This window comes from Prionailurus viverrinus, chromosome C1 (genome assembly GCF_022837055.1).
Source record: "Prionailurus viverrinus isolate Anna chromosome C1, UM_Priviv_1.0, whole genome shotgun sequence".
NCBI lineage: Eukaryota > Metazoa > Chordata > Mammalia > Carnivora > Felidae > Prionailurus > Prionailurus viverrinus.
The window spans coordinates 18,439,085-18,466,623 of record NC_062568.1 but is presented as its reverse complement, the minus strand read 5'-3'; the positions used below and the strand labels follow the sequence as shown (position 1 = coordinate 18,466,623).

The window sequence follows — 27,539 nt, the reverse complement described above, 5'->3', positions numbered from 1 at the left end:
CTCTTTTATTTTTTAATAGAAAAACATTTAAAATTATTTTGGGGCTCTTATGCTTGGGGCCATGTTTGAATAGAACTGAACTAGTTCTCTAACTGGAAATAGATTAGCTCTTCAACTGCAATGAACTACAAAACTGAACAGAACTTTTGGCAGTTGTTTTTTCAGATGTTGGAAAATTGGCAGAGTAGGACTGTGATGCCTAAGAAAAGGGAACTATTCAAAGTGAGCAGCATGATCACCCCAGATTTTTGCACAGAAGTACTATTCAGACAATAGTGTTACAAAGTAGAGCACGGGGTGCAGTAGTCTTTGATTAACTGATGAGGCAGTGATCTGAGCGCAGTGCTACTGAGGGGACTGGAATTTGCAGGATAGGATCACAAAAGGAGGGAGGTGCATGAAAGGAATTTAAGAAATATTTGTAGTAGTTCCCTTTAGTCTTTGACCAAATACTAAGTTATGGAAAAGTGAAAAAATGATGCCTCCAAAGAACAGCTCATGGGAAACTGAGATAAATGGAGATTCCAGAGGTTATAGATGTAGAAATTCTGACCAGCTCAATGGAGGAACCTCACTGAAAATTCTGAGCATTCAGTTAAGACCCTTGATAAGACATGCCATAGGAGAAGAGTTATTCTAGCCTTGGAGAAGGAACTACTTTGACTTGCCCTAATAAAAGATTAAAAGTAAACTTTGGAAAGCTCAAACTGTCAACCATTAAATTAACTATCTGCCAGAACAAAACTCTTTTAAAGGAAGATAATAAAATTCAGATAAATGTATGTCCAACATACAAAAAAATATGTAACATATATAGAAGCAGGAAAATGTGTCCCATAGCCAGGAACAAATAGAAACAGACTCAGAAATGAAAGAAATAACAGAATTAGTAGCACTTATGAAATGTTCAGAATTTTAAAGAAAATAATAAATATAATGAGTGAACAGTTGAGAAATTGCAGAAGTGAAATGAGAAATATAAGCAAAGAACCAAATGGAAGTTCTCAAACTGAAAAATGTATTTTCAAAAAAATTTACTAAGGGAAAAAGCTGAAAAGAATTAACAGAGCCTCACAAGAAAAGGCTAAAAAAAGAAACCAAATTGTGCCTGTGAGGCAATTTCAGATTGTCTGTCACAAGTCAGAGGAAGACACTGGAGTGGCCTTCTCAACTCTGATAGCTTACTCCAACAATTTGGTAAATCAGTTAAAATTATTTATGCAGGGAATCTTGGATTAATCATGGGGTGGGTGCATAGACCAAATAAGCCCACTTTGAGCCAGACTTTAGCCATGACCCTACTTATTCTCTGGCCTCTGTAAATCCCCTTTGTAATATAGGGGCTGTGATGTCACTCTGGATTTCTGGATATTAATGACAACTCCTGAAAATATTTTTCCCAGTACTTAGTCACGCCTACAGGTTTTGTGGAAAGACTGAGGTTGTCATCACAGTTCATCATTGCTGTGGTGTTATGGAGCTCCTCCTCTACTGTCTGCCAGGAGAGGCAGCTCAGGCATTTTCTTCTTTTTGAGTGTTAACCATTACTTTTTCCAACTTGCTAAGAGCCACCTCAGCAGTGACTTTACTGCAGCCATTGGAATGCTTGTTTCAGTACTTGTAAAATCCACTGTTTCAAAAAGGTGAATTATTGTTTATCCATTCTTAAGTTAGTATCTCAAAATCCAATCTCTGGGGTGCTTTTTTGGTTCCTGTTAGTATATGCTGGTTAATTCTTATACTAGTTTGGATATATAGTCTCTTTTCTCCCTTACCAAACCATTAGCTTGGCAGTCAGGAGAGGAGGAAGTAGGGCCAACTCCAGGAGGGTATCTTTTACCTTGTGGGGAAGAGGCCTGTACAGCAGCTTGCAGCACATCTGAAGTGTCAGCTCTTTCTAGGGAAGGAGAACCACCCCTGCATGCCCACAGGGCCTAAGGAAAAGGGATACACAAACAACATCCTTACAGTCATCCTGAGAATTTGGGAAAAAGAGGTCATTTCAGCAAGATGTCATTTTATCTGGATGACATATTATGTATGACTGTGATATAAGAGTCTGATATATGAAGCAAAACCTGATAAAACATAAAGGAAAAATAGATATATCCACAGTTATAATTGGAGATTTTAACACTCCTCTTTTGGCAATCATTAGAAAAATAGGCACAATTTCTCTAAGTCTATAGAATAAGACATCAACTAATTGAGTGTAATTGATATTTCTTGAATTCTACTTTGGACTTTTTATGTGCACAAAATAGGTCATATGCTCAACCATAAAACAAGTCTTTATACATTTCACAGAACTGATGTCATACAAAATATGTTCTCTGACCACAATCAAATTAAATTAAAATCAATGACAAAAAGCTCTCTGGAATATTCCCAAATATCTGGAAATGAAGTAGCATAGTTCTAAGTAGTCCCTGAGTCAATGAAGGAAATGAAAAAATATTTCAATCTGAATGATTGAAAGGCAGCATATTAAAAATTGTGGGATGCAGCCAAAGCAGTTCTTAAAGTAAAATTGATAGTTTTAAATGCTTATATGAGCAAAGAAGAAAATTTTATATCAATAATCTAATCTTATACTTCGATGATAAAAAAAATAAAGAGAAAAAGAAATAAAAAGATCAGAAACCAATAAACTAGCAAAGGGACAAACATAAGAAAAAATCAACAAAATCTTATGTTGATTGTTTGAGAATATAATAAAAGTGATAAAATTTATAATAAAATTGACAAAACTAGATAGACTAATCACCAAATGTTGGCAATGAGGTAGAGTAACCAAGGCTGTCAAATATTGCTGTGGGAAATGTAAATTACAACTCAGCAATTCAACTCGTAGGTATTTTTCCTAAGAGAAATGAAGAGATAGAACCAAAAAATATCTCATATGATTTGTGTCAGTCTGCTCATAGCAACCTTATTCATTATAGCCCCAAGCTAAAAACAAATCAGTTCTTCATCAGTGAAATATTCAATAAACACATTGTAGAATATACATACAAAGGAATGTGACTCACAGTAAAAAGAAATGAATTAGTGATATATACAACAACATGGAAGAATCTAAAAAACATTGTGTTGAGTGAAAGAAGCCAGTTTCTGGTATCATGGAATGAATTTGGAGGGTTTCCTTCCTTTCCTGTTTTTTTGGAATAGTTTGAGAGAATAGGTTTTAATTTTTCTTTAAATGTTTGGTAGAATTCACCTGGGAAGCCATCTGGTCCTGGACTTTGGTTGTTGGTAGTTTTTTATTACTGACTCAGTTTCTTTGCTGGCTATCTATCTGTTCAAGTTTTCTACTTCTTGTTTCAGTTTTGGTAGTTATATGTTTCCAGTAATTTATTTCCTCCAGGTTACCCAATTTGTTGGCATATAGTTTTTTAAAATCTCTTATAATTGGTTGTATTCCTATGATGTTGGTTGTTACATTCATATTGTATGATTCCAAATATATGAAGTTCTAGAATCTCCTGAGATGTTAGAAATGCTCTATATTTTGATAACATTGTGGACTCCCTGGGCATGCATATTTCTGAAAACTCTGAACTATAACATTTAAGATCTGTATATTTTACTCCAGGTAAATTACACTTCAATAATAAGTAAAAAATAGTATTTTGAAGGCATTTTCAGATTAAAAATATTATTAAAGGTATTTATATCATATTGAGTTGAACTATTTCTCCTATGAGCTTTCAAAATATTTTATACTTAATTTTCTTAATATGAATTACTCAAACTTGTTTTCAGAACTATCCTTTAGTTTATTTTGATGTGAATGATACTTTCTGTTTAATCTTCCATTGTTTGCAGCCCTTGTCTTTTTGACAACTGTTTCTGAATTGATTAAGCAAACTGCAGATTTTTATCTCAACAAATAGCAGCAATCTTCTGAGTACATGCTTGGATATAGCAAAACTTCTGGTAGGAAATAGAAAAGTAGTTAATGCAAAAGAAATCTGACTTCCCTATTCCCACCATGTTTAAGGGCTGCATACCAAGTAATATTTCTGGCACTTCTTGGCTTGTGTTGACCTTTATATGGTTATTCATTTTTTATCCTACTGTAAAAGCAGAGAGAGAGAGAGAAAGGTTTAGATGTTAGATGGAAATCACTGATTTACTCAATTACCCTTTAAATGCCCTTTATTTTTCATAGGTTGAAGTTACATTATGCATCTTATGAACCAACTATAAGGGTGTTACATGAGAAGCACCACACTTTACTGAAGCAGAAAATGCTGACCTCTCTGGAAAGAGACAGAGCAGTTGGGCAGGTAAAGAAGCCATCAAAACTACCTCAAAATGATTTTAACCATTTAGTTTTCAATAATATAAGCAGGAATATTGGTTTCTGAGATAAATTTAAAAAGGTTTTCTTCAACAATTATGTTGTAAAAAAGATTCATTTGGCAATATTCATAAAAGTTATTTTGTTTGTTTTAAACCTATAAAGATTATTATTAAGCTAAACATTATTTTTTTTTAATTTAATGTTTATTTTTTTATTTTTGAGAGAGAGACAGAGAGAGACAGTATGAGTGGGGGAGGGGCAGAGAGAGAGGGAGACACAGAATCTGAAACAGGCTTCAGGCTCTAGGCTGTCAGCACAGAGCTTGACGTGGTACTCAAACTCAAGAACCGTGAGATCATGACCTGAGCCAAAGTTGAACGCTTAACCGACTGAGCCACCTAGGTGCCCCGAAACTTTACTGAATTAAAATAAATTTATAGGAGATTATTAAAGTATGGTTAGAGGAAGAAACTCAGCCAATGTAGTCAAACTTGGATTTAAATGCCAACTTTGACATTATGAATATGGACCTTAGATGCTTTCAACTCAGATTTCTTATATATAAAGTATAGCCACAATGATCTTCCTTTTAAAAATATTGTTGTTAAACTTATATGAGATAATGAATAAAAACTCCCTGGAATTTACCCCCAAGTGAATATTTGACACACCTGGTTACTGCCTCAATTTTTAGTGATTTCTACTATTGACATCCTTTTTCATTCTTCCTGGTGGGGTTTTTACATAGGCCTGGGACAGTGATAGGAATGTCTGGTATAGAATTCAAGAAAGATAAAACAAAATGTTTATGGACCACTTAAAAAAATATGTAACAGTTTATTAGAAAATATAAAAGTGTAACTATGCTTAACATTCTTTTATTGTTTTCTGGAGATTTTCATTTTTGGCCAAACTTTCAGAAGCTACAATAGCTTGTATGATGGTTATATTATTCCTTGAATGATTTTATTGTTAAGACATGATTTAATCGAGTTGTATTTTTTCTGTTCTTGAGTATAATTCTTAGCTACTAAAATGCAAAATACTACTTGTGTCTCCATGCTTCTTTGTGCTTGAATTTTAATTTTGTATTCTTGAATGTCTGAATTGTATTATTGGTAATATTGCATAAAAGGAGTTTCATATAATTTACATTTTTATGGCATTATATGTAAAATCTTCAGAATTTTATCTCCTTGCTCCTTTACATTTAACCTTTCTCCTCAGCCTCCCGATAAAAGGCACAAGTCTACATCTTGGAGTACTTCAAGCTAGATTTGGTTGCTTCTACTTCTTATCCTGCCACAGGTTCAAATTAGATTTACTCATCTGACTCTCCTTATTCCCTCTTCTCATGTTTATCTCACTATTATCCTTCTCTGGGTGGGGGATCCATCAGTGATCTGGCCATATATTTCCAAGAGACCATGTATACTTTGACACCTCTGACAGACCATTCATACTGAATTTCATCATTCAAGGATACCAGGGCCTTCCAGACATCCATGCTGGCAAGTGCCTACACTGTTCTCTAGATTGTTAATTTCTACATCTGCAACCTGTCCAGCCCTGGATCTACACTTACGTGTAATTAGGGCTAAGTTATCCTCCTGAAGAGGCCAGCAATTCCCCTATCTTTAATATGAGATGAATTTGGGGGCACCTGGGTGGCTCATCTGACTCTTGATTTTGGCTCAGGTCATCATCTCATAGTCATGAGATCGAGCCCAGTGTCTGGCTCCATGCAGGAAAAACCCAAATTTTATAAAAAATAAATGTGAGATGAATTTCTGAGTTTAGATCAAAGGCCATTTTGAGGACGTATTCAGGCCACATATACTCTTTAAATTTCAGATTGTTTCTTACTGGTTTAGTTAGAAGAATTAAGGATTGGGAGTGGTAGGGATGAGTCCCATCTGTGCTGCACAGTAGCCATGTGAACATTTAGGTTATTTTACTTCTATATCTTACCTATTTTTCTTACCTATTAAACAGAGATCAAATTACTTGCCTTATGTTTGATATGTATCTAAAGTGAAAACTTGTTTAAAAAATTAAATCACTATCCCTAATGAGGCAGGGTTCAATTTTCTACAACACTGTTCATATAAGCCAAGAACTGTATTATCTGCAAGCTATTTTATTTTGTCTCTGAACCCCTACTCCTACTATAGACAAAGAAAAAAGAACCTGCTATTAAAGACTATCCAGATCTTCCTGGGTTAAAATAGTCTCTTTGGATTTACCACACAGTATCTGAATGGTATATTAATTGTTCAGCTGAAACTTATCAGTGTTAATTTTTTTTGTCTTCAAATCACATCTCCTCATTCTTCGCAAGATGGCTCCTACAACAAGGGACATTATGTATCCATATGACGTGAAGACTACATGCTTGGCCTTCACTTGCTAGTGTTGTGTTACTGGTTTTGGTCATACTGCTGGTGTTGAGGTGCATGGTTCTATGTGGTTCTTTAAAGTGTGAACCTAACATACCCTGCTAAATCCATGACCTCTGCCATAGCATCTGTGAGATCCTTAACATCTATAGCCTCATTGTCATGACTCTCATCTTTTTTCTGGTTACATGCTTCAAATGGCAACATTTTCATGTATCTCACTGAGACAAGTTGAGACTTCTGATTTCCCTATTCTGCTAATTCAAACTGTGGGCAATCTGGAAACCACTTAAGGTCCATGTACATAGACATACCATCTTCAATCAACTTTCAGACACTACCTGAAGAATATTATGTTTCTACATCACCATTCAAAATATGAAGGTCTTTTTAAGGGACTGTCAATTTTCCTAGATTATTCTCTGAGAAGCAAGGAGCAAATTTAGTCTGTAATTGGAGTATCTTTGAATTATCTGGCTTTCAGTGTCCTTTTCTTCCAATTAGCCACACTTGGATTTGTAGCTTGAGAGGTGAAATAGGTCACTCATATGTGAATTCTTACTTCTCCCTCTCAGGCATAGATACTTTTATGCTTCCTTGTTCTATTGGATGAGCAAGGATTGGGAGTGGTAGGGATGAATCCTGTCCTCTTCTACTTTATTGGTTACTCTGTATCCTCATTTGTCCTAAGCAGTCCAATCTATACCTGTTATCATAAGGTATCATTAATATTCAGATTTTTTTCAAGATCCAAAATGGGACATGATTGATAGAGCCTATGCAGTATTGTTAGTATCCTAGTTATAAAAAAGGATGAATAAATATTTGCTATCTATAGAGAAAGATGGACACACAATTTATGAATGCAAGGTGCTGAGTCACCAAAATGACTGTCAGATATTTCTTACACCAGTCTAGTCCTAGGATCAATGAACACATTCTCCAAATTAGAACAGACAATATAGTCTCAGTTTTATCATCTTTCTCCTTGGAGAATGATCCAAGGTTACTATTTAATGAGCTGAACCTTTTTGGGAATGTTTCCTCAAGAAAATGATTTATTATCCACAAGTCTTTGTTTTTGTTTTTGTTTTTTTTCCTGTTGGAATATTCCTATCAGGTATACCTTGGGGTATAGAGCCTTGGATTAACCTTTTTAAAAAAAATTTTTTTAATGTTTATTTATTTTTGAGAGACAGAGACATGGCTTGAGTGGGGGAGGGGCAGAGAGAGAGAGAGAGGGAGACACAGAATCTGAAGCAGGCTCCAGGCTCTGAACTGTCAGCACAGAGCCCGATGCTGGACTCGGACTCACGAGCTGTGAGATCACAACCTGAGCCGAAGTCGGACGCTCAGCTGACTGTGCCACCCAGGCATCCCAATTGGATTAACCTTTTATCTTGAATCTATTAGTGTCTCATGAGGTTGTAGAATGAATTTATTAAAAATATTTGAAAATAAACATATATTAAAATGTATACAAAGTTCCTCTATGATCTAACATGGAAGATGCATCAACTTTTATGCTTACTTTTTGGTTATGTCTTTATTTTCAGTGTCTGCTTTATTTCAGTGATGCTCTGAGAAGTCACTTCTAACCAAAACTTAGGATGTGAGCTTAGAGCAGTAAGAAGTATGTTACAATTTTTATCTGGATTCCTAATCATCACTTTCTTAAAAACCTTATCTTAGTGAACATTTAGCTCACTATCTTTCTCTTTAAACATATAGAGCTCTGTAATACTTTGCAAGAAGGATTAGAATTTAGAATTTTTTAATGATATTCAGTTTGTATATAAAAGAGTAAAAGTATACTGTGAGATGACAAAAATCTAATAAATATGTGTTCTCAAATTCTTCAGGTTATAATATAGCAACTGTTTTAAATTTATTGTAATCTTATGGAAAAACTTCTAATTTAATTGTTTTGTTTTATAAAATTACCTGAAAATGTTCAAAATTCTGAATTACAGTCCCATGATTGAAAATATATAAAATATAATTTGTTAGTATATATGTAAAATAAGTTGCATTTTATCTTTTTTTGGTTCATAGGGCTGTAATATAATATATAACATATTATTATTTATATTTATTATAATATAACAATATAAATATATTATAAATAACATTTAATAGAGTAAAAGTAAATGTATTAATATTTATGTTTACTATAATATTAATGTAATATAATATAATATCAGGAGATACTATATAAAATAAATGTATATGTTTTTAGGTCTGCTTGCTGAGAGGATCTAGAAGTAATGAGACTCCAATAGTAAATGAGTATACCCAGTGCATTGATATCTATTTCTTTTTAAAAAATGTTTTAATGTTTATTTACTTTTGAGAGAGAGAGAGAGCGCATGTGTGCATGAGGTGGGGAGGGACAGAGACACACACACACACACACACACACACACACACACACAGATTCTGAAGTGGGCTCCAGGCTCTGAGCTGTCAGCACAGAGCCTGACGTGGGGCCCAAACTTATGAACCATGAGATCGTGACCAGAGCTGACGTTGGACACTTAATGGACTGAACCATCCAGGCACCCCTAAATATCTGTTTTGATACCATCCTCCAACAGATGGAAGTAGGGCTGGGCAGGGAAAATACGAAATGCACCTGGAACATTTGGCCCATGTTGTTGAGCTAGAATGTTAGGAAATGATCAGAAGGTGAAGAAAGGAAAAGAAAAGAAAAGAAAAGAAACAAGGAAAAAAAGAAAAGAAAGAGAGAGGGAGGGAGGGAAAGAAAGAAGGAAAAAAGAGAGAAAGAAAGAAGAGAGAGAAAGAAAATACTTAACATAACAATGGGGTATGTCAAGGGACAAAGAAGCTGTTACTGTTGTGGGCACCTCTGGAAGTAAATGGACCAAGAACCAAATTTGGTTTGGATGTTGAAACTGATTGTGCTATACACACAGCACACACAGAGGGTATGAAAACTTTTATTACTTACATAATTGAGCTCTCTAGGGAAAGCAGCATATGCCTTACCATGCAGGTCTGAAATGTCTTCAGAGAGTAAAAGGAAGGAGACTGGCTTAGGGTTTTTGTTGTGGTTAGGGTTTGGAAATAGGATGAGGGTCCTTATGTGGGATAATGGGATTATATGGTTTGAATCTCCCATCAGTGCCAAAGGAGGAAGCATCCAGGCTTTGATATCAGTTTTCTAAGATGTAGGGCACTAAGGGAAGTAGGAAGTAAGGATTAAAAACTGTTGGCAGTCAAACATCAACAAATGGAGTCATAGTCATTACATGAATCATCCTGAAAGATCTCCCAACGGTCAAATTTTGAACAATTTGAGCAACAAAATAGATTATAACACAGAGTATAAAATAATTATCTGTGAGTTCATAGTAACATAAATAAATGGATGAGTATGTAAATGGAGAAGAAAAATATTTCTCTCAAAGAGGAATCCCAAATGACATATGTAAATAATCTTTTCCTCAAGGAGGTAGAGCTTAACACCTCATCTGTTGTTGCCTATACACAATGACTTGCTTCCACAAGTACAGTGGAAATGGAAGAAAAAGTAATTTTACAATGGAGAAACCTAGACAATACTATATCAGGAAGGTGATCAAGAATAACATCGTTAATCTTTAACCATGTTGCTAAATAATGAGCTAATAATGACACTTCTACTCTGCAGTCTTCCTCTTCAAAACCCATAACTCCTGTCTAACCATGAGAAAACATTAGACAACTCCAAAAGAATGGATATTCTCCAAAATATTACCTGATCAGTACTCAAAATTGTCAAGATCATCAAAGTGAGGGAAAGTCTGAGAAACTGTACTAGTCCAGAGGAAGCAAATAAGACATGATGACTAAATGTAAAGTGTCCTGTATAAGCTCTTGGAATAGAAAACATGTATTTGAAAAACCATAATGAAATTAGAACACAATATGGAATTCTGTTAATAATAATGTATCAATATTGTCTCATTACTTGTGACAAACATACTATGGTAATGTATGATATTAATGGGAAATAGGGTGCAGGGTATATAAGAGCTCTCTATTACATTGCAACTTTTATGTAAATCTTATACTATTCCAAGTAAGTGTATTTAAAAACTTAATAATCCATTTGGCATTCAAGAATAGATATAATTTTTTTTTACTTTTTTATTTCTCCCAGGCATTTTATGAGCACTAATCTATAGATTATGATTATCTGCTGTTTTCTATTAAAGAAATATTATTACTCAGTAATAGTAGGAAAATATGTGTATCTGCATATAATTAAATAGATGGTATTTTGTGTTGATATAATCATATACAATGAGGGACAAGAAAGCTCTTTAAGGTTGAATTTTTAATTCAAGTCTGTTGTTCAGGAAATATAGGTAGATTATATGCCTCCAAATTAACAAATTTTCTTAATTATGAAACATGTTTAATAAAACAAGGAATGTCTGTGGGCGGAAAATGAGTTAAGAGTTTCAAGAAAAACAATAGTCTCTTCATATTTTACTTCTCAACTAATACTTACCTCATCTTTTATACACAAAAAGATGAATTAAGTTGTTGTGAAGCAATTTCAACAGAGAAGAAATTTCTCTCAAAGTAGAGTACTGAATAATTATCATTCAAAGTGTGGAATGAGTATTCTTGATTCAGGAAACTATGCTATGAAATAAATGTTTCAGTTGTTTATTTATAATGGATACCTAATAATTACCCACTGAATTGAATTTAAAATGATATTTTTCTTTTGTTATAATTCATGTTTAATTATTTAAATATATAGGAATTAATCCAAGAGAAATTAATATTTTTATATCTTTCAGGCAGCATTTAAACACTGTATTTTATTCAACTCTTTTTGAGTCATTTTGTGTATATACAAAGGTATAACCCCATATCTTTGGATTTCATTTTTTAGATTTCTGGGCTTCAAGCAACATTGAAGAATATGGAAATAGGGCATAATTACCATGCTTCTGAAATTAGAGGTAAAAATAAAATGTAATAAAACTAATTTAATATCAGTTGGTGATTTTTTAATCTTATCAGAGCTCAAAATTCTGGAGATAATTAAAAGTGAATAAATGATATGGTAACTATTTCACAAATTAAAATGTTAATGACAAGATCAAGAGGGAATATGGATATGGTACTGTATAACTAATTTCAGATAAAAATATGAGGAAACTATAATGGGAGGGCTTGTGTTTCTGACCATGATGCTGTAGCTGGTACCAGACTAACCTTCTTTTAATGAAAAAACTCTTCAACTAGACTATTTATAGGGCAGCTACTTTTAGCCTTTGGGAAACAGCACAAGTCACAGAAGGAGATAAGAAGTGATAGAAGAAAAATTTATAAGTTGAGATCCGCTATGACTATGGCTTTGTGCCTGGGGCAGTTTCCAAACCAAATTCCATGCAGGTAGAGGTCAAGAAGAGCATGCCAGTCCTGAAGAACTGAAAAGGCAAAGATTATACATAGTTCACACTGTCCCAGGAAAGTGCACCAGATAAAAAGGGAGCTGCAATAAGCAGTGACCCAATTTATGAGGGACTTTACTGAGTTTTTTAGTTGATAGCGGGTTATACATGTAAGAATACCCAAGACTTGACTGTGAGGAGATTTTAAAGGTCTAAGAGGGGAAAAAGGATTCTAGAAATCAAACAGGTATGGTGACATTGGAGTTCTGGTCATATCTGGATGAAGAGACCTCTTTACTCTTTAACTCCTTGTTAATACCAAGAGGGTATTTTTACATAATCATATTAACATAATGTTTAATGTTTAACATAATCATATTAACGTATTAACCATATTAACATAACACTTGTACTGCTCTTTATTATAAAACCCCAAACAAAGCTTGCATAGAATTTCTAAGGGAGATAGAGTTTGAGTTTGAATCTTGTAAGTTAGAGAGCCTTGGGGAAAATGTAGGGCTTTCCATGGATCCACGTTAACAAAGTAGAAAATTAAGCCTAGAATTTCAAGGTGATCATCAAAAAACTAAACTGCGTGCTAGAACAAAAATGAATACCCTTTAAAGGAAGGCAGTTGTCCTGAGCCTTGATAACCTGTCATCTATACTGCCCTGTATGTAATTTAAGTTTTCTATGTATATTATAGAGACAGGAAAAGGTGGCCCACAATCAAGATAAAAATCAGTAAGTGGAAACGTACACCAAGATGGCCCAGATGTTGAATTTGGCTGATAAAAATGCTAGAGCAACTATTTTGAATATTATCAAGGAATTAAAGAAAAATATGACATTAATAAGTGAAGAGATAGGAAATCTTAGCAGTTACATGGAAACCAAAAAAAAAAAAAATTAAATTCTAGTATTGAGAAATATGATAATTTAAATGGAAATTTTATAGTTCACAACAGATTGAAGATGACAGAAACGTCAGTGAATTTAAGAGACATCAGTTAAAACTTAGTCTGATGACTAGAGAAAAAAATTAAAGGGAAATACGCCTATTTAACAGATGTGAAATTGCAGTCCCAAAGGAGAAAAGAACACGAATGGGACATAAAAATATTTAAACAAAAGATGACCTAAATGTTTCTAAATTTGATAACATCAACTCCCCCAAAAGCAGCTAACTGTAAACCCAAAGAGAATCAATCCTGGATGCATCATATTCAAACTCTTGAAAATTTAAGTGAGACAATCTCTAAAGCAGCAAGAGAAAAAAATCATATTACATACAAGAGAACAGTAATGTAATAAAGGCTGATTTCTTGTCAGAGATATTAGAGGCTAGATACAAAGAAATGACAGTTTTCAAATGTGGAGAATTTTTAATTCAGAATTCTATGTCCAGTAAAATATCCTTAAAAAATAGGGTGAAAGAAAGGCATACGGACATTTTAATTTAAATGAAAGCTAAAAGATTTTGTTGCAAATCATTCTAAAGTGTGGGAAATACTAAAGGACTTTCCTTGGTCAGAAGAAAACTCAGATCTCTGGGATTGAATACCGAGATTTAGGAATGTTAAATTCTGGTTAAAATATATATTTTTTATTTTTAATTTCCTTAAAAGAAAAATGCCTTGTAAAAACAAAAATTATTGTACATACCTTATAAATGGTAATGCTAACATAAGAAAATAATTTTGGGAGTGGTGCAAATGTTCTATATCTCTATTTTGGTGGTGGTTATATGCTGGTTTATCTTTGTCAAAACTTACCCAATTCTATATTTAAAATGTGTTCATTTTATTATATGTAAATTGTACCTCAGTAAATTTGATTTTAAAAAATGATGGAAACTCTGAAATATAGAAAGACTGCAAAACCGTGAATTTTCTTAATAATATGTCATCCTATTATTTACAGATGACTATTCATTGTGTTCAATGGTTAAAGCTTAAGAGAAAGAAAGCATTCTCATATTTGAAATTTTTTTTCTTAGCCTTGATTCAGTAGTTCCTTTCAAATATTTTAAGTTAAAGAAATACTAGCTATGCTCAATGATTCCTAAAGATACTATGAACAAAGATGTTTATTGTAGTCATATCTATATTAAAAAAACAGTGTAAACAATCTTATTAACCACAGGTGAATATTTAAATATGGCTGATCATGCAACTAGAAAGTCTTTAAAAATGATGCATAAGAAAATGCTCACATCATAAAGTTAATAAAATGTTAAAAAAATAAGAACATTTATATAGTAAAAGGTCATAGCTATTAAATATATGCAAATAAAAATGATGCACACCAAAATATATACATAATTTGCATGATGTGATTTTTTTCTACATTTTTTCCTTATTGCATTTTTTTTTTACAAAGGATATATATTTTTGTTAAGATAAAATTACTTGTTTCCAGGGTGTCTGGGTGGCTCAGTCAGTTAAGCATCTGACTTCAGCTCAGGTCATGTATGATGTCATGGTTTATGGATTTGAGACCCATGTGGGGCTCTGTGCTGACAACTCAGAGCCTGGAACCTGCTTCAGATTCTGTGTCTCCCTCTCTCTGCCCCTCCCTGCTTGTGCTCTGTCTCTTTCTCTTGCTCTCTCAAAAACAAATAAAACATTAAAAAAATTTAAAAAATTACTTGTTTCCATCTGTAAATAACTTTTAAGAATGCAGTCAGTTATAAATATGAAGGGATAGTGTCAGACTATCACAGCCTCAGGAACTTTAACTTCCCAAATGACTAAAATGTGTGAAGACCAATATATATAAGAAGGCTTAAAGGTTGAGGAATTTCGTGCAGAGTTGATAGTTGTAACAATTAATCTCTAATACTCCATTCTACTCTAACAGTTTGTGTTCTTTATCCTTGGCATCTCTATTAAAATAAACTCATGGTTTACTGATAACTTCTTTATGAAATTATATTCTGCTATTTAACCTAATTTATAAATGAACACGGTGCATGTTTTTCTAAGTTACTTTGAAGACCAAGTTTGTTTATATTTTGATACGTGATAAGTGGCTTTTGGTAAAAAAGGAATAAATTTCAACACAACATGATGAAATACTTTCTTTTAATTGTATAATCCCAACTACCTGAATAAAGTTAATTCCTTATATTCTGTACTGAATAATTTTACACTGTTCATAAACATGCATTCTAGTTTTAGATATGGGGCTTTCAGTACCTTTCTCTAAGCTTCTGGTCTTAGCATTTGGCAGTGTCATGGCAGACTCTGTCACCTCTCTGATTGCCTGATCAACTTGTATTATGAAATAATACATGCAAATTGTTTAGACCAGTGGCTGTCATATAGTAGAAGATCAGTGAGGCATAAATACTAATTATTATTATTTTAAATTATTATCATGATCAGGATATCATTCTTGGGTATTGAAAAGGAAAATACAATAAAAGAGAACTGGAAGTGAAAAATTTTCCTTAATGTCAGTGAGCCATAATTGCTGCCTTCCCTCCTGTCCCTCCCCCATCCCTCCCCCAACCCCCCACTTACACTTCCCAGATGGGGCTCTAACTTTTAGCACCATCAGGGAGAACAGGCAGTCTGGATACTCAAGTGTTTTGAAGTTTTTTTAGTGGTTTCATGTAGAACTATGTTATTCAATATTTTGTTTTTAGGTTATTGTCCAAGTTGCTTTGGAGATTTTCTCCTTTGTCTGAAACTGGTACTGAGTAGAAAGAATTATATCAGGAAAGAATCTAAATGCCAGCTATGTGCTTCCTTGCCTTAAGAATTCTTTGAGAGCCTTGACTTATCCAGATATTTTTGTGTTCATCTTTTCTCTGTTATAAATCTAGTGTTATAATTTAGAACACTTAGTTATTTCTTTTAGTTATGAGTTAATGATTGTAACTGTATTAATTTATTTGCAGTCATTTTCCTGTTTAAAAATATAGGGAGAAATTATGTATATGTAAATATGTATATGTATATGGAAAGATGTATAAAAGAAAGAGACTTTCCCTGTCACTTTTATTTTTCCCCCAGGTGGTTTTTTTAGGACTGTTCTCTTTATGTCCAGGAGTGTTTGGAGACTAATGTTACAACTACATTGGAAAATTACCCAATTATTTTCCTTTCTGTTTTTTTTTCAACTTGAGAAGCATGAAGAATAATATTTTGTTAATACAATATTCTTCTAAAAATCTGTTATTTATTACCCAATTCCACAAAGGATATTTTGTCATTGTTTACCATTCACTCCTTTGACCCTCTTCAACTTTATTCATATACACATGAAATCTCATGACAGGAATTTGGAAATAATGTAACTGGAGATTGGCTACTATGCTCTCTAACTGGCTTATCATGCCATTTAACTGACCTTGTAGTAATCACACCCTGAATTTTGGGGAAATGAATTTGACACTTGACCTAAAACATTTTGGTAATGGGGCACCTGGGTGGCTCAGTTGGTAAAGCATCCGACTTTGGCCTAGGTCATGATCTCATGGCTTGTGAGTTCAAGCCCCACGTCGGGCTCTGTGCTGACAGCTCAGAGCCTGGAGCCTACTTCTGATTCTGGGTCCCTCTCTCACTCTGCCCCTCCGCCACTTGTGCTCTAAGAATAAATGAAACATTAAAAAAAATTAAAAGAACACTTTGGTATTATTTCAATATTACTAGTACAATACTTTAAAAAACACATGTATCATTATGACTTTGGCTTTCATATTTTGATTAAAATTGTATTTATCATTGCAAGACAGTATAGATACTAAGAATAAATTGTGTTATCTTGTAGTTGTTCCTAACCGTGAAAAAGAAAATGCACTGGAAGGTCCTACTCAGAAAGGTCTTCGTGAAGCCAGGGAGAAAAACAAAAGTAACACAAAGATAAAAGATAATACAAAGGTATGGCTTTTTGTTGTTATTTCCATTAAATCATACTTAACTCTCAGATCTTCAGATCCATGAACTCATATGGTATCATTATTTTACTGGAAGAGGAATTTAGAGGTTATGTATATCAAGCCCCAAAGTTCTTAAATGTTACTAATATGTGAGGGACATATGCTTACTGATGGCAGAGACAACTCAGTGAATGCTGCCTCGCACCCCAATATAATCACAGGCATGTGCGCTTACCTAGCCAGTTTTCTGCTTACTCTGTCCAAAGAAATAACTCCCACATAGTCCCTTATTTCTTCCCTAATAGTATAACTTTAAACTTTACTTAGTCTTCTTTAAAAGTAGAATGTAAAGAATTATGCCCCATTTAGGAATCTCCTTAGATCTGGGTGCCTTTGCTTTGCAATTGGGCTGATAGTGAAAAACTTCTGTAATGATTGAAGAAAATGGCACTTGTCAGGATGAGCACTGGGTGTTATGGGTAAGTGGTAAATCACTAAATTCTATTCCTGAAACCATTAGTATGCTATATGTTCACTAACCTGTATTTAAATGAAAAAAAAAATAATAAATGGAAAAAAGTATCTGATCAAAGAGATCAAAAATGAGGAAGAGAGAAAAGTACATAAAACCTGTAAGGAGTTTAATTTCTTGTCATGAAAATTGCATGAAATTCTAGCTGACGTAATGAATTTTCTTACAAAGTACATAATTGTTACCTTTGAGTTCTAAAATATATGACAACTTCCCATTGGGATGGACCTTCCCTTTTTGCCACCATAAAGCTTTCCCACTCCTCTACCTGCCTTTGAATCTCTGCCAAATGCAAGCAGTGGTGGTGGATGACTCTCTTGCTGTCGATAAGTAGTTATTCTTCTCATTTGGGTGACTTTTGTTTATCTCTACAGAGATTGTTAGGTCTGGGTTCATATAAAGCACCTGAATAAAGAAAAATAAATTAGGATTAAGGATTTTCAGTATGATGGTGGTGCTTGTCATCAGGAACATTTATGTCTTTTTTTTTCCTTTCATTTATTTTTTTAAATTTACATCCGAGTTAGTTAGCATATAGTGCAATAATGATTCCAGTACAATCCAGTGATTCATCCCCTACATATAACAGACACCCAGTGCTCATCCCAACAAGTGTCCTCCTTAATGCCCTTGCCTATTTAGCCCATCCCCAAACCTACAACCTCTCCTGCAACCCTCAGTTTGTTCTCTATATTTAGAGTCTCTTAGGTTTTGTCCCCTTTCCTGTTTTTATATTGTTTTCCTTACCTTATGTTCATCTCTTTTGTATCTTAAATTCCACATATGAGTGAAGTCATATGATATTTGCCTTTCTCTGACTAATTTTTCTTAGCATAATACACTCTAGTTCCATCCATGTAGTTGTAAATGGCAAGATTTAATTCTTTTTGATTGCCAAGTAATACTCCCTTGTATATATATGCACATCTTTATCCATTCATCTATCAGTGGACATTTGGCCTCTTTCCATAATTTGACTATTGTCGAGAGTACTGCTATAAACATTGGGGTGCATATGCCCTTTCAAAACAGTACACTTGTATCCTTTGGATAAATACCTAGTAGTGCAATTGCTGGGTCATAGGGTAGTTCTATTTTTAGTTTTTTGAGGAACCTCCATACTGTTTTCCAGAGTGACTGCACTTGTTTGCATTCCCACCCGCAGTGCAAAGGGTTCCTCTTTCTCCACATCCTCGCCAACATCTGTTGTTAATGTTAGTCATTCTGACAGGTGTGAGGTGGTATCTCATTGTGGTTTTGATTTGTATTTCCCTGATGATGAGTGATGTTGAGCATTTTTTCATGTGTCTGTTAGCATGTGGATGTCTTCTTTGGAGAAGTGTCTACTCATGTCTCTTGCCCATTTCTTCAGTGGATTATTTGTTTTTTGAGTGTTGAGTTTGATAAGTTCTCTATAGATTTTGGATATTAACCCTTTATCTGATATGTCACTTGCAAATATTTTCTCCCATTCCTTTGGTTTCCCTTTTTTTTTTTTTTTTTGCTGATTAGTTTTGCTGATTGTTTCCTTTGCTGTGTAGAAGCTTTTTATCTTGATGAAGTCCCAATAGTTTATTTTTGCTTTTGTTTCCCTTGCCTCCAGAGAAGTGTTGAGTAAGAAGTTGCTGTGGCTGAGGTCAAAGAGGTTTTTGCCTGCTTTCTTTAGCATTTTGATGGCTTTCTGTATTACATTTAGATCTTTCATCCATTTTGAGTTTATTTTTGTGTATGGTGTAAGAAAGTGGTCCAGGTACATTTTTCTGCATGTTGCTGTCCAGTTTTCCCAGCACCATTTGCTGAAGAGACTGTCTTTATTCCATTGGATATTCTTGCCTACTTTGTCAAAGATTAGTTGGCCTTACGTTTCTGGGTCCATTTCTAGATTCTCTATTCTGTTCCATTGATCTAAGTATCTATGCCAGTACCATATTTTCTTGATGATTACAGCTTTGTAATACAGCTTGAAGTCCAAGATTGTGATGCCTCCAGCTTTGGTTTTCTTTTTCAGGATAGCTTTGGCTATTTGGGGGTATTTTCTGGTTCCATACAAATTTTAGGATTGTTTATTCTAGCTCTAAGAAGAATGCTGGTGATATTCTGATAGAGGTTGGATTAAATATATCGATTGCTTTGGGTAGTATTGACATTTTAACAATATTTATTCTTCCAATTCATGAGAATGGAATATTTTTCCTTTTGTGTGTGTGTGTCTTCAGTTTCTTTCATAGGCTTTCTCTAGTCTTCAGTGTATAGATTTGTCACCTCTTTAATTAGGTTTATTCCTAGGTATTTTATGGTTTTTGGTGCAATTGTAAATGGGATCTATTCCTTGATTTCTCTTTCTGTTGCTTCATTATTGGTGTATAGAAGTGCAACTGATTTCTGTGCATTGATTTTATATCCTGTGACTTTGCTGAATTCATGGATAAGGGAACATTTTCTTTTTAAAAAAAATTTTTTTTAATGTTTATTTATTTCTGAGACACAGAGAAACAGAGCATGAGTGGGGAGGGGCAGAGAGAGAGGGAGACAGAGAATCGGAAGCAGGCTCCAGGCTCTGAGCTGTCAGCACAGAGCCCGACACGGGGCTCGAACTCACAAACCATGAGGTCATGACCTGAGCCGAAGTCAGTCGCTCAATTGACTGAGCCACCCAGTGCCCCAACATTTTCATCTTCTAATGGCATAGGCATTCTCTTTAAGGTAGTAGTTATACTTAAAAATGATTTTTTGATTCATTCACTAAGTACTTATGGCTTGTAAGACTACATTAGCAGGGTTGACTTTTTGTATGAGAAAAAGCTACTAAAATATAGTACAATTACATTAAATATTTATGCATAGTATATATTTTTTAAGTGCATTAAAATTTTTAACATAATACCTACAACATAATAGAAAATTTGGGTCTTACAAAAATGCTAAAGTGCAAAATAAAGTGAATTCCTTTTTACTGGTATTTCTCTTAATTTTTTCCCTATAAGTTTGTACCCTTTCTTTGATCAACATCTCCCCAATATCCCTACTCCAGCCCCAAAGACCATTCTACTCTTTGCTTCTATGAGTTTTTTATTTTTTAGATTCACACATATAAATTATATCATACAGTATTTTTTTTCTGTCTGATTTATTTCACTTAGCATGATTTTCTCAAGACCCATCTATGTTGTGACAAATGGCAGAATGTCCTCCTCTCTTATATCTGAATGGTAATCCATTGCGTGTGTGTGTGTGAGTGTGTGGATGTGTGTGTACACCACATCTTGTTTATTCATTAATCTATTGACAGAGGCCTAGGTTGTTTTCATACCTTACCTATTATGAAAAATGCTATAATGAACAGGGAGTGCAGATATCTTTTCAAGATCTTGTTTTCATTTCCTTTTGGTATATGTCAGAAGTAGAGTTGTTGCTTCATATGGTAGTTCTATTTTTATTTTATTTTTAAAATTTTTATGTTTATTTATTTCTGAGACAGAGACAGAGCATGAGTGGGGGGGCGGGCAGAGAGAGAGGGAGACACAGAAGCAGATGCAGGTTCCAGGCTCTGAGCCCGATGTGGGGCTCGAATTCACAAACCATGAGATCATGACCTGGGCCAAGGTTGGTCACTTAACCGACTGAGCCACCCAGGTGCCCCTATTTGTATTTTTTTGAAGAAAGTTTCATCCTATTTTTCATAGTGGCTGCACCAGTTTACATTCTCATCCACAGTGCACAAGTGTTCCCTTTTCTCCAAATCCTTACTAACAATTATTGTCTGTTGTCTTCTTGGGGATAGCCATTGTAACAAGTAGGAGATGGTATTGCATTGTGGTTTTGATCCCCATTTTCCTGGTGATTAATGATGTTGAGAATCTTTTCATGTACCTGTTGGCTATTTGTATGTGTTCTTTAGAAAAATATATATTCTATACATTTGCCCACATTTTAATTGAGTTATTTATTTATTTTTGTAACTGAGCTGTATGAGTTCTTCATATATTTAGATATTTACCCTTTATCAGATATGTGGCTTATGAATGTTTTCTTCCATTCCACAGGTTGTCTTTTCATTTTGTTGATTGTATTTTGCTGTTCAGAGGCTTTTTAATGTAGTCTCACTTGATTTTGCTTTTGTTTCTTGTGCTTTTGATGTCATATCCAAAAAATCATTGGCAAGACCAATGTTAAGAAGCTTTTTCTTATGTTTTCTCTGGGAGTTTCATGGTTTCAGGTCTGAAGTTTAATCAATTTTGAGTTAGTTTTTATGAATAGTGTCAGATGAGTATACAGTTTAATTTCCTGTATGTGGTTATCCAGTTTTCCTAAAACCATTTATTAAAGAGACTTTTTTTTCCCCATTGAATATTCTTGGGTTCCTTGTAAAATGCTAGTTGATTGCATATATGGGAGTTTATTTCTAGGCTCTCTATTCTGTTCCTTTAGTCTATGTGTCTATTTTTATGTCAGTACTATACTGTTTTGATTACTGTAGCTTTGTAGTATGTTTTGAAATCAAAAGTGTGATACCTTCAGCTTTGTTCTTTTATTCTTGGGATTGCTGTGGCTATTTGCGTCATTGCAGTTTTATACAAATTTTAGGATTTTTTTTCTATTTCTGTGAAAAATGCTGTTAGAATTTTGATAGAGGTTATATTGAATCTATAGATGGCTTTGGGTAGTATGGGCATTTTAACAATATTAATTCTTCTCAGTACTTGGGAACAGAATATCTGTGTCTTCCTTAGTTTCTTTCATCAATGTTTTGTAGTTTTCATTGTACAGATCTTTCACTTCCTTGATTACATTTATTCCTAAGTATTTTATTTTTTGTTACGCTATTGTGAATGGGATTGCATTCTTTATTTCTTTTTTATTCATTTTATTGTTTGTGTATAGAGACACAATTGACTTTTTGTATTTTGATTTTATATTCTGAATCTTTACTGAACTTGTTGATTAGTTCTAACTGTTTTTCATTGAGTCTTTTGGGTTTAAATAAGATCATTTCACCTGCACATAAAGTAATTTTATTTTATTTTTCCTATTTGGATGCTTTTCAATTCTCATTTACTTTTGGCTTTGGGGGCAATGTCATCTTTTCAATATGAAAGAAAGGAGCAAGCTCAACACAAAAATAGAAATTTGAATTGCAGAATAGGATTAAACCAAGGGCGGGTTGTGGGGGGGAGGCAAAAGCAAAAGGAAGAAATGAGATGTTGCCAAGAGACAGAGGGTCTCTGTCTCTTTACCTTTAGTAAATGAGTCAAATATTTAGATGGCAGTACACATCTTTTTTTTTAAGGTTTATTTATTTTGAGAAAGACAGAGAGAATACAAGGGGGTGGGGGCAGAGAGAGAAAGAGACAGAAAATCTCAAGTAGGGTTGAGATGCAGAGTTGGAACTCAGGAAACTGTGAAATCATGACCTGAGCTGAAACCAAGAATTGTACGCTTAACCAACTGAGCCACTCAGGCGCCCCACATATATATACAGCAGGGCTGGTATTCTGGGGGGAGTAAGAAAAGTTCAGGATGTGGAAGGACTTTCTAGAAGCTTGGGGACTACGGCTAGTCTCTTTCCACTCTTGACCCCTTTCTCTGATCAGTGAAAGAAGGAATCCATTTGGTGCTTTTTATTTCTTGATCTTGCCTGAGTGCTCTAGCTAGGACCACTAGTACTATGTTGAATAAGAGTGATGAGAGTGGGCAGCCTTGCCTGGTTCCTGATATTAGAAGAAAACCTTCAACCTTTCACAATTTAGTCTGATGTTAGCTGTGGGTTTCTTGTGTATGGCTTTTATTATGTGGAGGTATATTTTTTCTCTAACCAATTTATTGATTTTTTTTTCATGAAAGGATGTTGAGCCTTGTTAAGTGCTTTTCTTACATCTTTTGAGATCATCATATGATTTTTATCCTTCATTCTTTTTTTATGTTTCTTTTCTTTCTATAATTTATTTATTTTTTATAATTTACATCCAAGTTAGTTAGCACATGGTGCAACAATGATTTCAGGATGAGATTCCTTAAGCCTCTTACCCATTTAGCCCATCCCCCATCCCACGAACCCTCCAACAACCCTGTTTGTTCTCTGTATTTAAGAGTCCCTTATGTTTTGCCTCCCTCTCTGATTTTATATTATTTTTGCTTCCCTTTTGTTCATCTGTTTTATATCTTAAAGTCCTCATATGAGTGAAGTCATATGATTTTTGTCTTTCTCTGACTAATTTTGCTCAGCATAATACCCTCTAGTTCCATCCACGTGGTTGCAAATGGCAAGATTTCATTCTTTTTGATTGCTGAGTAATACCCCATTGTATATACATATACCACATCTTCTTTATCCATTCATCCATTAATGGACATTTGGGCTCTTTCCATACTTTGGCTATTGTTGATAGTGCTGCTATAAACATTGGGGTGCATGTGTCCCTTCAAAACAACATACCTGTATCTCTTGGATAAATACCTAGTAGTGCAATTGCTGGGTCATAGGGTAGTTCTACTTTTAATTTCTTGAGGAAGCTCCATACTGTTTTCCGAGGGGCTGCACCAGTTTGCATTCCCACCAGTAGTGCAAAAGAGATACTCTTTCTCCTCATCCTTGCCAACATCTGTTGTTGCCTGAGTTGTTAATGTTAGTCATTCTGACAGGCGTGAGGTGGTATCTCATTGTGGTTTTGATTTGTATTTCCCTGATGATGAGTGATGTTGAGCATTTTTTCATGTGTCTGTTAGCCATCTGGATGTCTTCTTTGGAAAAGTGTCTATTCATGTCTTTTGCCCATTTCTTCAATGGATTATTTGTTTTTTTGGGTGTGGAGTTTGATAAGTTCTCTATAGATTTTGGATACTAACCCTTTATCTGATATGTCACTTGCAAATATTTTCTCCCATTCCTTTGGTTTCCTTTTAGTTTTGCTGATTGTTTCATTTGCTGTGAAGAAGCTTATTATTTTGATGAGGTCCTAATAGTTTATTTTGGCTTTGGTTTCCCTGGCCTCCGGAGATGTGTTGAGTAAGAGGTTGCTGTGACTGAGGGCAAAGAGGTTTTTGCCTGTTTCTCCTTGAGGATTTTGATGGTTTTCTGTCTTACATTTAGGTCTTTCATCCATTGTGAATTTACTTTTGTGTATGGTGTAAGAAAGTTTTCCAGGGTTCATTCTTCTGCATGTTGCTGTCCAGTTTTCCCAGCACCATTTGCTGAAGAGACTTTCTTTATTCCATTGGGTATCTTTCCTGCTTTGTCAAAGATTAGCTGGCCATATGTTTGTGGGTCCATTTCTGGGTTCTCTATTCTGTTCCATTGATCTGAGTGTCTGTTTTTGTGGCATATTGTCTTGATGATTACAGCTTTGTAATAAATCTTGAAATCTGGGATTGTGTTGCTTCCAGCTTTGGTTTTCTTTTGCAAGATTGCTATGGCTATTCAGGGTCTTTTCTGGTTTCATACAAATTTTAGGATTATTTGTTCTAGCTCTGTGAAGAATGCTGGTATTATTTTGGTAGGTATTGCATTGTATACGTAGATTGCTTTGGGTAGTATTGACATTTTAATAGTATTTTTTCTTCCTATCCAGGAGCATGGACAATTTTTCCATTTTTTTGTGTCTTCTTCAATTTCTTTCATAAGCTTTCTATAGTTTTCAGTGTATAGGTTTTTTACCTCTTTGGTTAGATTTATTCCTAGGTATTTTATGGTTTTTGGTGCAATTATAAATGGGATCTATTTCTTGATTTCTCTTTCTGTTGCTTCATTACTTGTGTATAGGAATGCAACCGATTTCTATGCATTGATTTTATATCCTGCAACTTTGCTGAATTCATGGATCAGTTCCAGCAGTTTTTTGGTGGAATCTTTTGGGTTTTCCATATAGAGTATCATGTCATCTACAAAGAGTGTAAGTTTGACCTCCTCTTGGCTGATTTGGATACCTTTTATTTCTTTGTGTTGTCTGATTGCTGAGGCTAAGACTTCCAATACTATGTTGAATAACAGTGGTGAGGGTGGACATCCCTGTTTTGTTCCTGACCGTAAGGGGAAATCTCTCAGTTTTTCCCCATTGAGGATGATATTAACAGTGGGTCTTTCATATATGGCTTTTATGATCTCGAAGTATGATCCTTCTATCCCTACTTTCTTGAGGGATATTTATCAAGAAAGAGTGCTGTATTTTGTCAAAATACTTTCTCTGAATCTATTGAGAGGATCATGTGGTTCTTGTCCTTTCTTTTATTGATGCAATGTATCACGTTGATTATTTTGCAGATATTGAACCAGACCTGTATCCCAAGTATAAATCCCACTTGGTCATGGTGAATAATTTTTTTAATGTATTGTTGGATCTTGTTGGCTAGTATCTTGTTGAGGATTTTTGTGTCCATGTTCATCAGGGAAATTGGTCTATAGTTCTCCTTTTTGTGGGATCTCTGTCTGGTTTTGGAATCAAGGTAATGCTGGCTTCATAGAGTTTGGAAGTTTTCCTTCCATTTCTATGTTTTGGTACAGCTTCAAGAGAATAGGTGTTAAATCTTCTTTAAATGTTTGGTAGAATTCCTCTGGAAAGCCATCTGGTCCTGGACTCTTGTTTTTGGGGAGATTTTTGATTACTACCTCAATTTCTTTACTGGTTATGGATCTGTTCAAATTTTCTATTTCTTCCTGTTTCAGTTTTGGTAGTTTATATGTTTCTAGGAATTTGTCCATTTCTTCCAGATTGCCCATTTTATTGGCGTTTAATTGTTCATAATATTCTCTTATTATTATTTGTATTATTTCTGTGTTGGTTGTGATCTCTCCTCTTTTATTCTTGATTTTATTTGTTTGTTTGAGTCCTTTCCTTTTGGTTTTTGACCAAACTGGCTAGTGGTTTATCAATTTTATTAATTCTTTCAAAGAACCAGCTTCTGGTTTCATTGATCTATTCTGCTTTTGTTGTTGTTTTTGTTGTTGTTGTTGTTGTTGTTTTGTGGTTTTTTTTTTTTTTGGTTTTGATAACATTGATTTCTGCTCTAATCTTTATTATTTCCTATCTTCTGCTGGTTTGGGGTTTTATTTACTGTTCTTTTTCCAGCTATTTAAGGTGTAAAGTCAGGTTGTATATCTGTGACCTTTCTTCCTTCTTAAGGAAGGCCTGGATTGCTATATACTTCCTCTTATGACCGCCTTTGCTCCATCCCAGAGGTTTTGGGTTGTGGTGTTATTATTTTCATTATTTCTATGTCCTTTTTAATTTCCTCCTTAACTTTTTGGTTAGCCTTTTCATTCTTTAGTAGAATGGTTTAGTCTCCAAGTATTTGTTATCTTTCCACATTTTTGTCTTGTGGTTGATTTCAAGTTTCATAGCATTGTGGTCTGAAAATATTCATGGTATGATCTCGATCTTTTTGTACTTGTTGAAGGTTGATTTCTGTCGCAGTATGTGATCTATTCTGGAGAGCATTTCATGTGCACTGGAGAAGAATGTGTATTCCACTACTTTAGGATGAAATGTTCTGAATATATCTTTTAAGTCCATCTGGTCCAATGTGTCATTCTAAGCCATTGTTTCCTTGTTGATTTTCTGTTTAGATGATCTGTCCATTGTTGTAAGTGGGGTGTTGAAGTCCCCTACTAATATGGTATTATCAATGAGTTTCTTTATGTTTGTGATTAATTTGTTTATACATTTCTGTGCTTTCATATTTAGAGCATAAATGTTTACAATTGTTAGATCTTCTTTGTGTATAGACCCCTTAATTATGATATAATTCCAGTCTCCATCTCTTGTTACAGTTTTTAAACTCTACATTGTTTGATAGAAGTGTGGCTACTCTGGCTTTCTTTTGGTGACCATTAGCTTGATAGATGGTTCTCCATCCCCTTACTTTCAATCTGAAGGTGTCTTTAGATCTAAAGTGGGTATCTTGTAAATAGCATATAGATGGATCTTATTTTCTTATCCATTCTGTTACCCTGTGTCTTTTGATTGGAGCATTGAGTCCATTGACATTTAGAGTGAGTGGTGAA

The 27,539-nt window shown here is 34.3% G+C and overlaps 1 protein-coding gene across 2 annotated transcripts in view; it reads left to right on the top strand.

Annotated features, from left to right (window-relative positions):
• Positions 1 to 27,539, top strand: part of SPAG16 (sperm associated antigen 16) — a 1,004,778-nt gene that overhangs the window by 43,976 nt on the left and 933,263 nt on the right. For both annotated transcript variants that reach the window (XM_047872137.1, XM_047872136.1), the window contains exons 7-9: positions 4,175 to 4,292; positions 11,621 to 11,690; positions 16,905 to 17,014. In XM_047872137.1, coding sequence (XP_047728093.1) covers positions 4,175 to 4,292; positions 11,621 to 11,690; positions 16,905 to 17,014 — 298 coding nt within the window. The remainder of the gene's footprint in view (positions 1 to 4,174; positions 4,293 to 11,620; positions 11,691 to 16,904; positions 17,015 to 27,539) is intronic.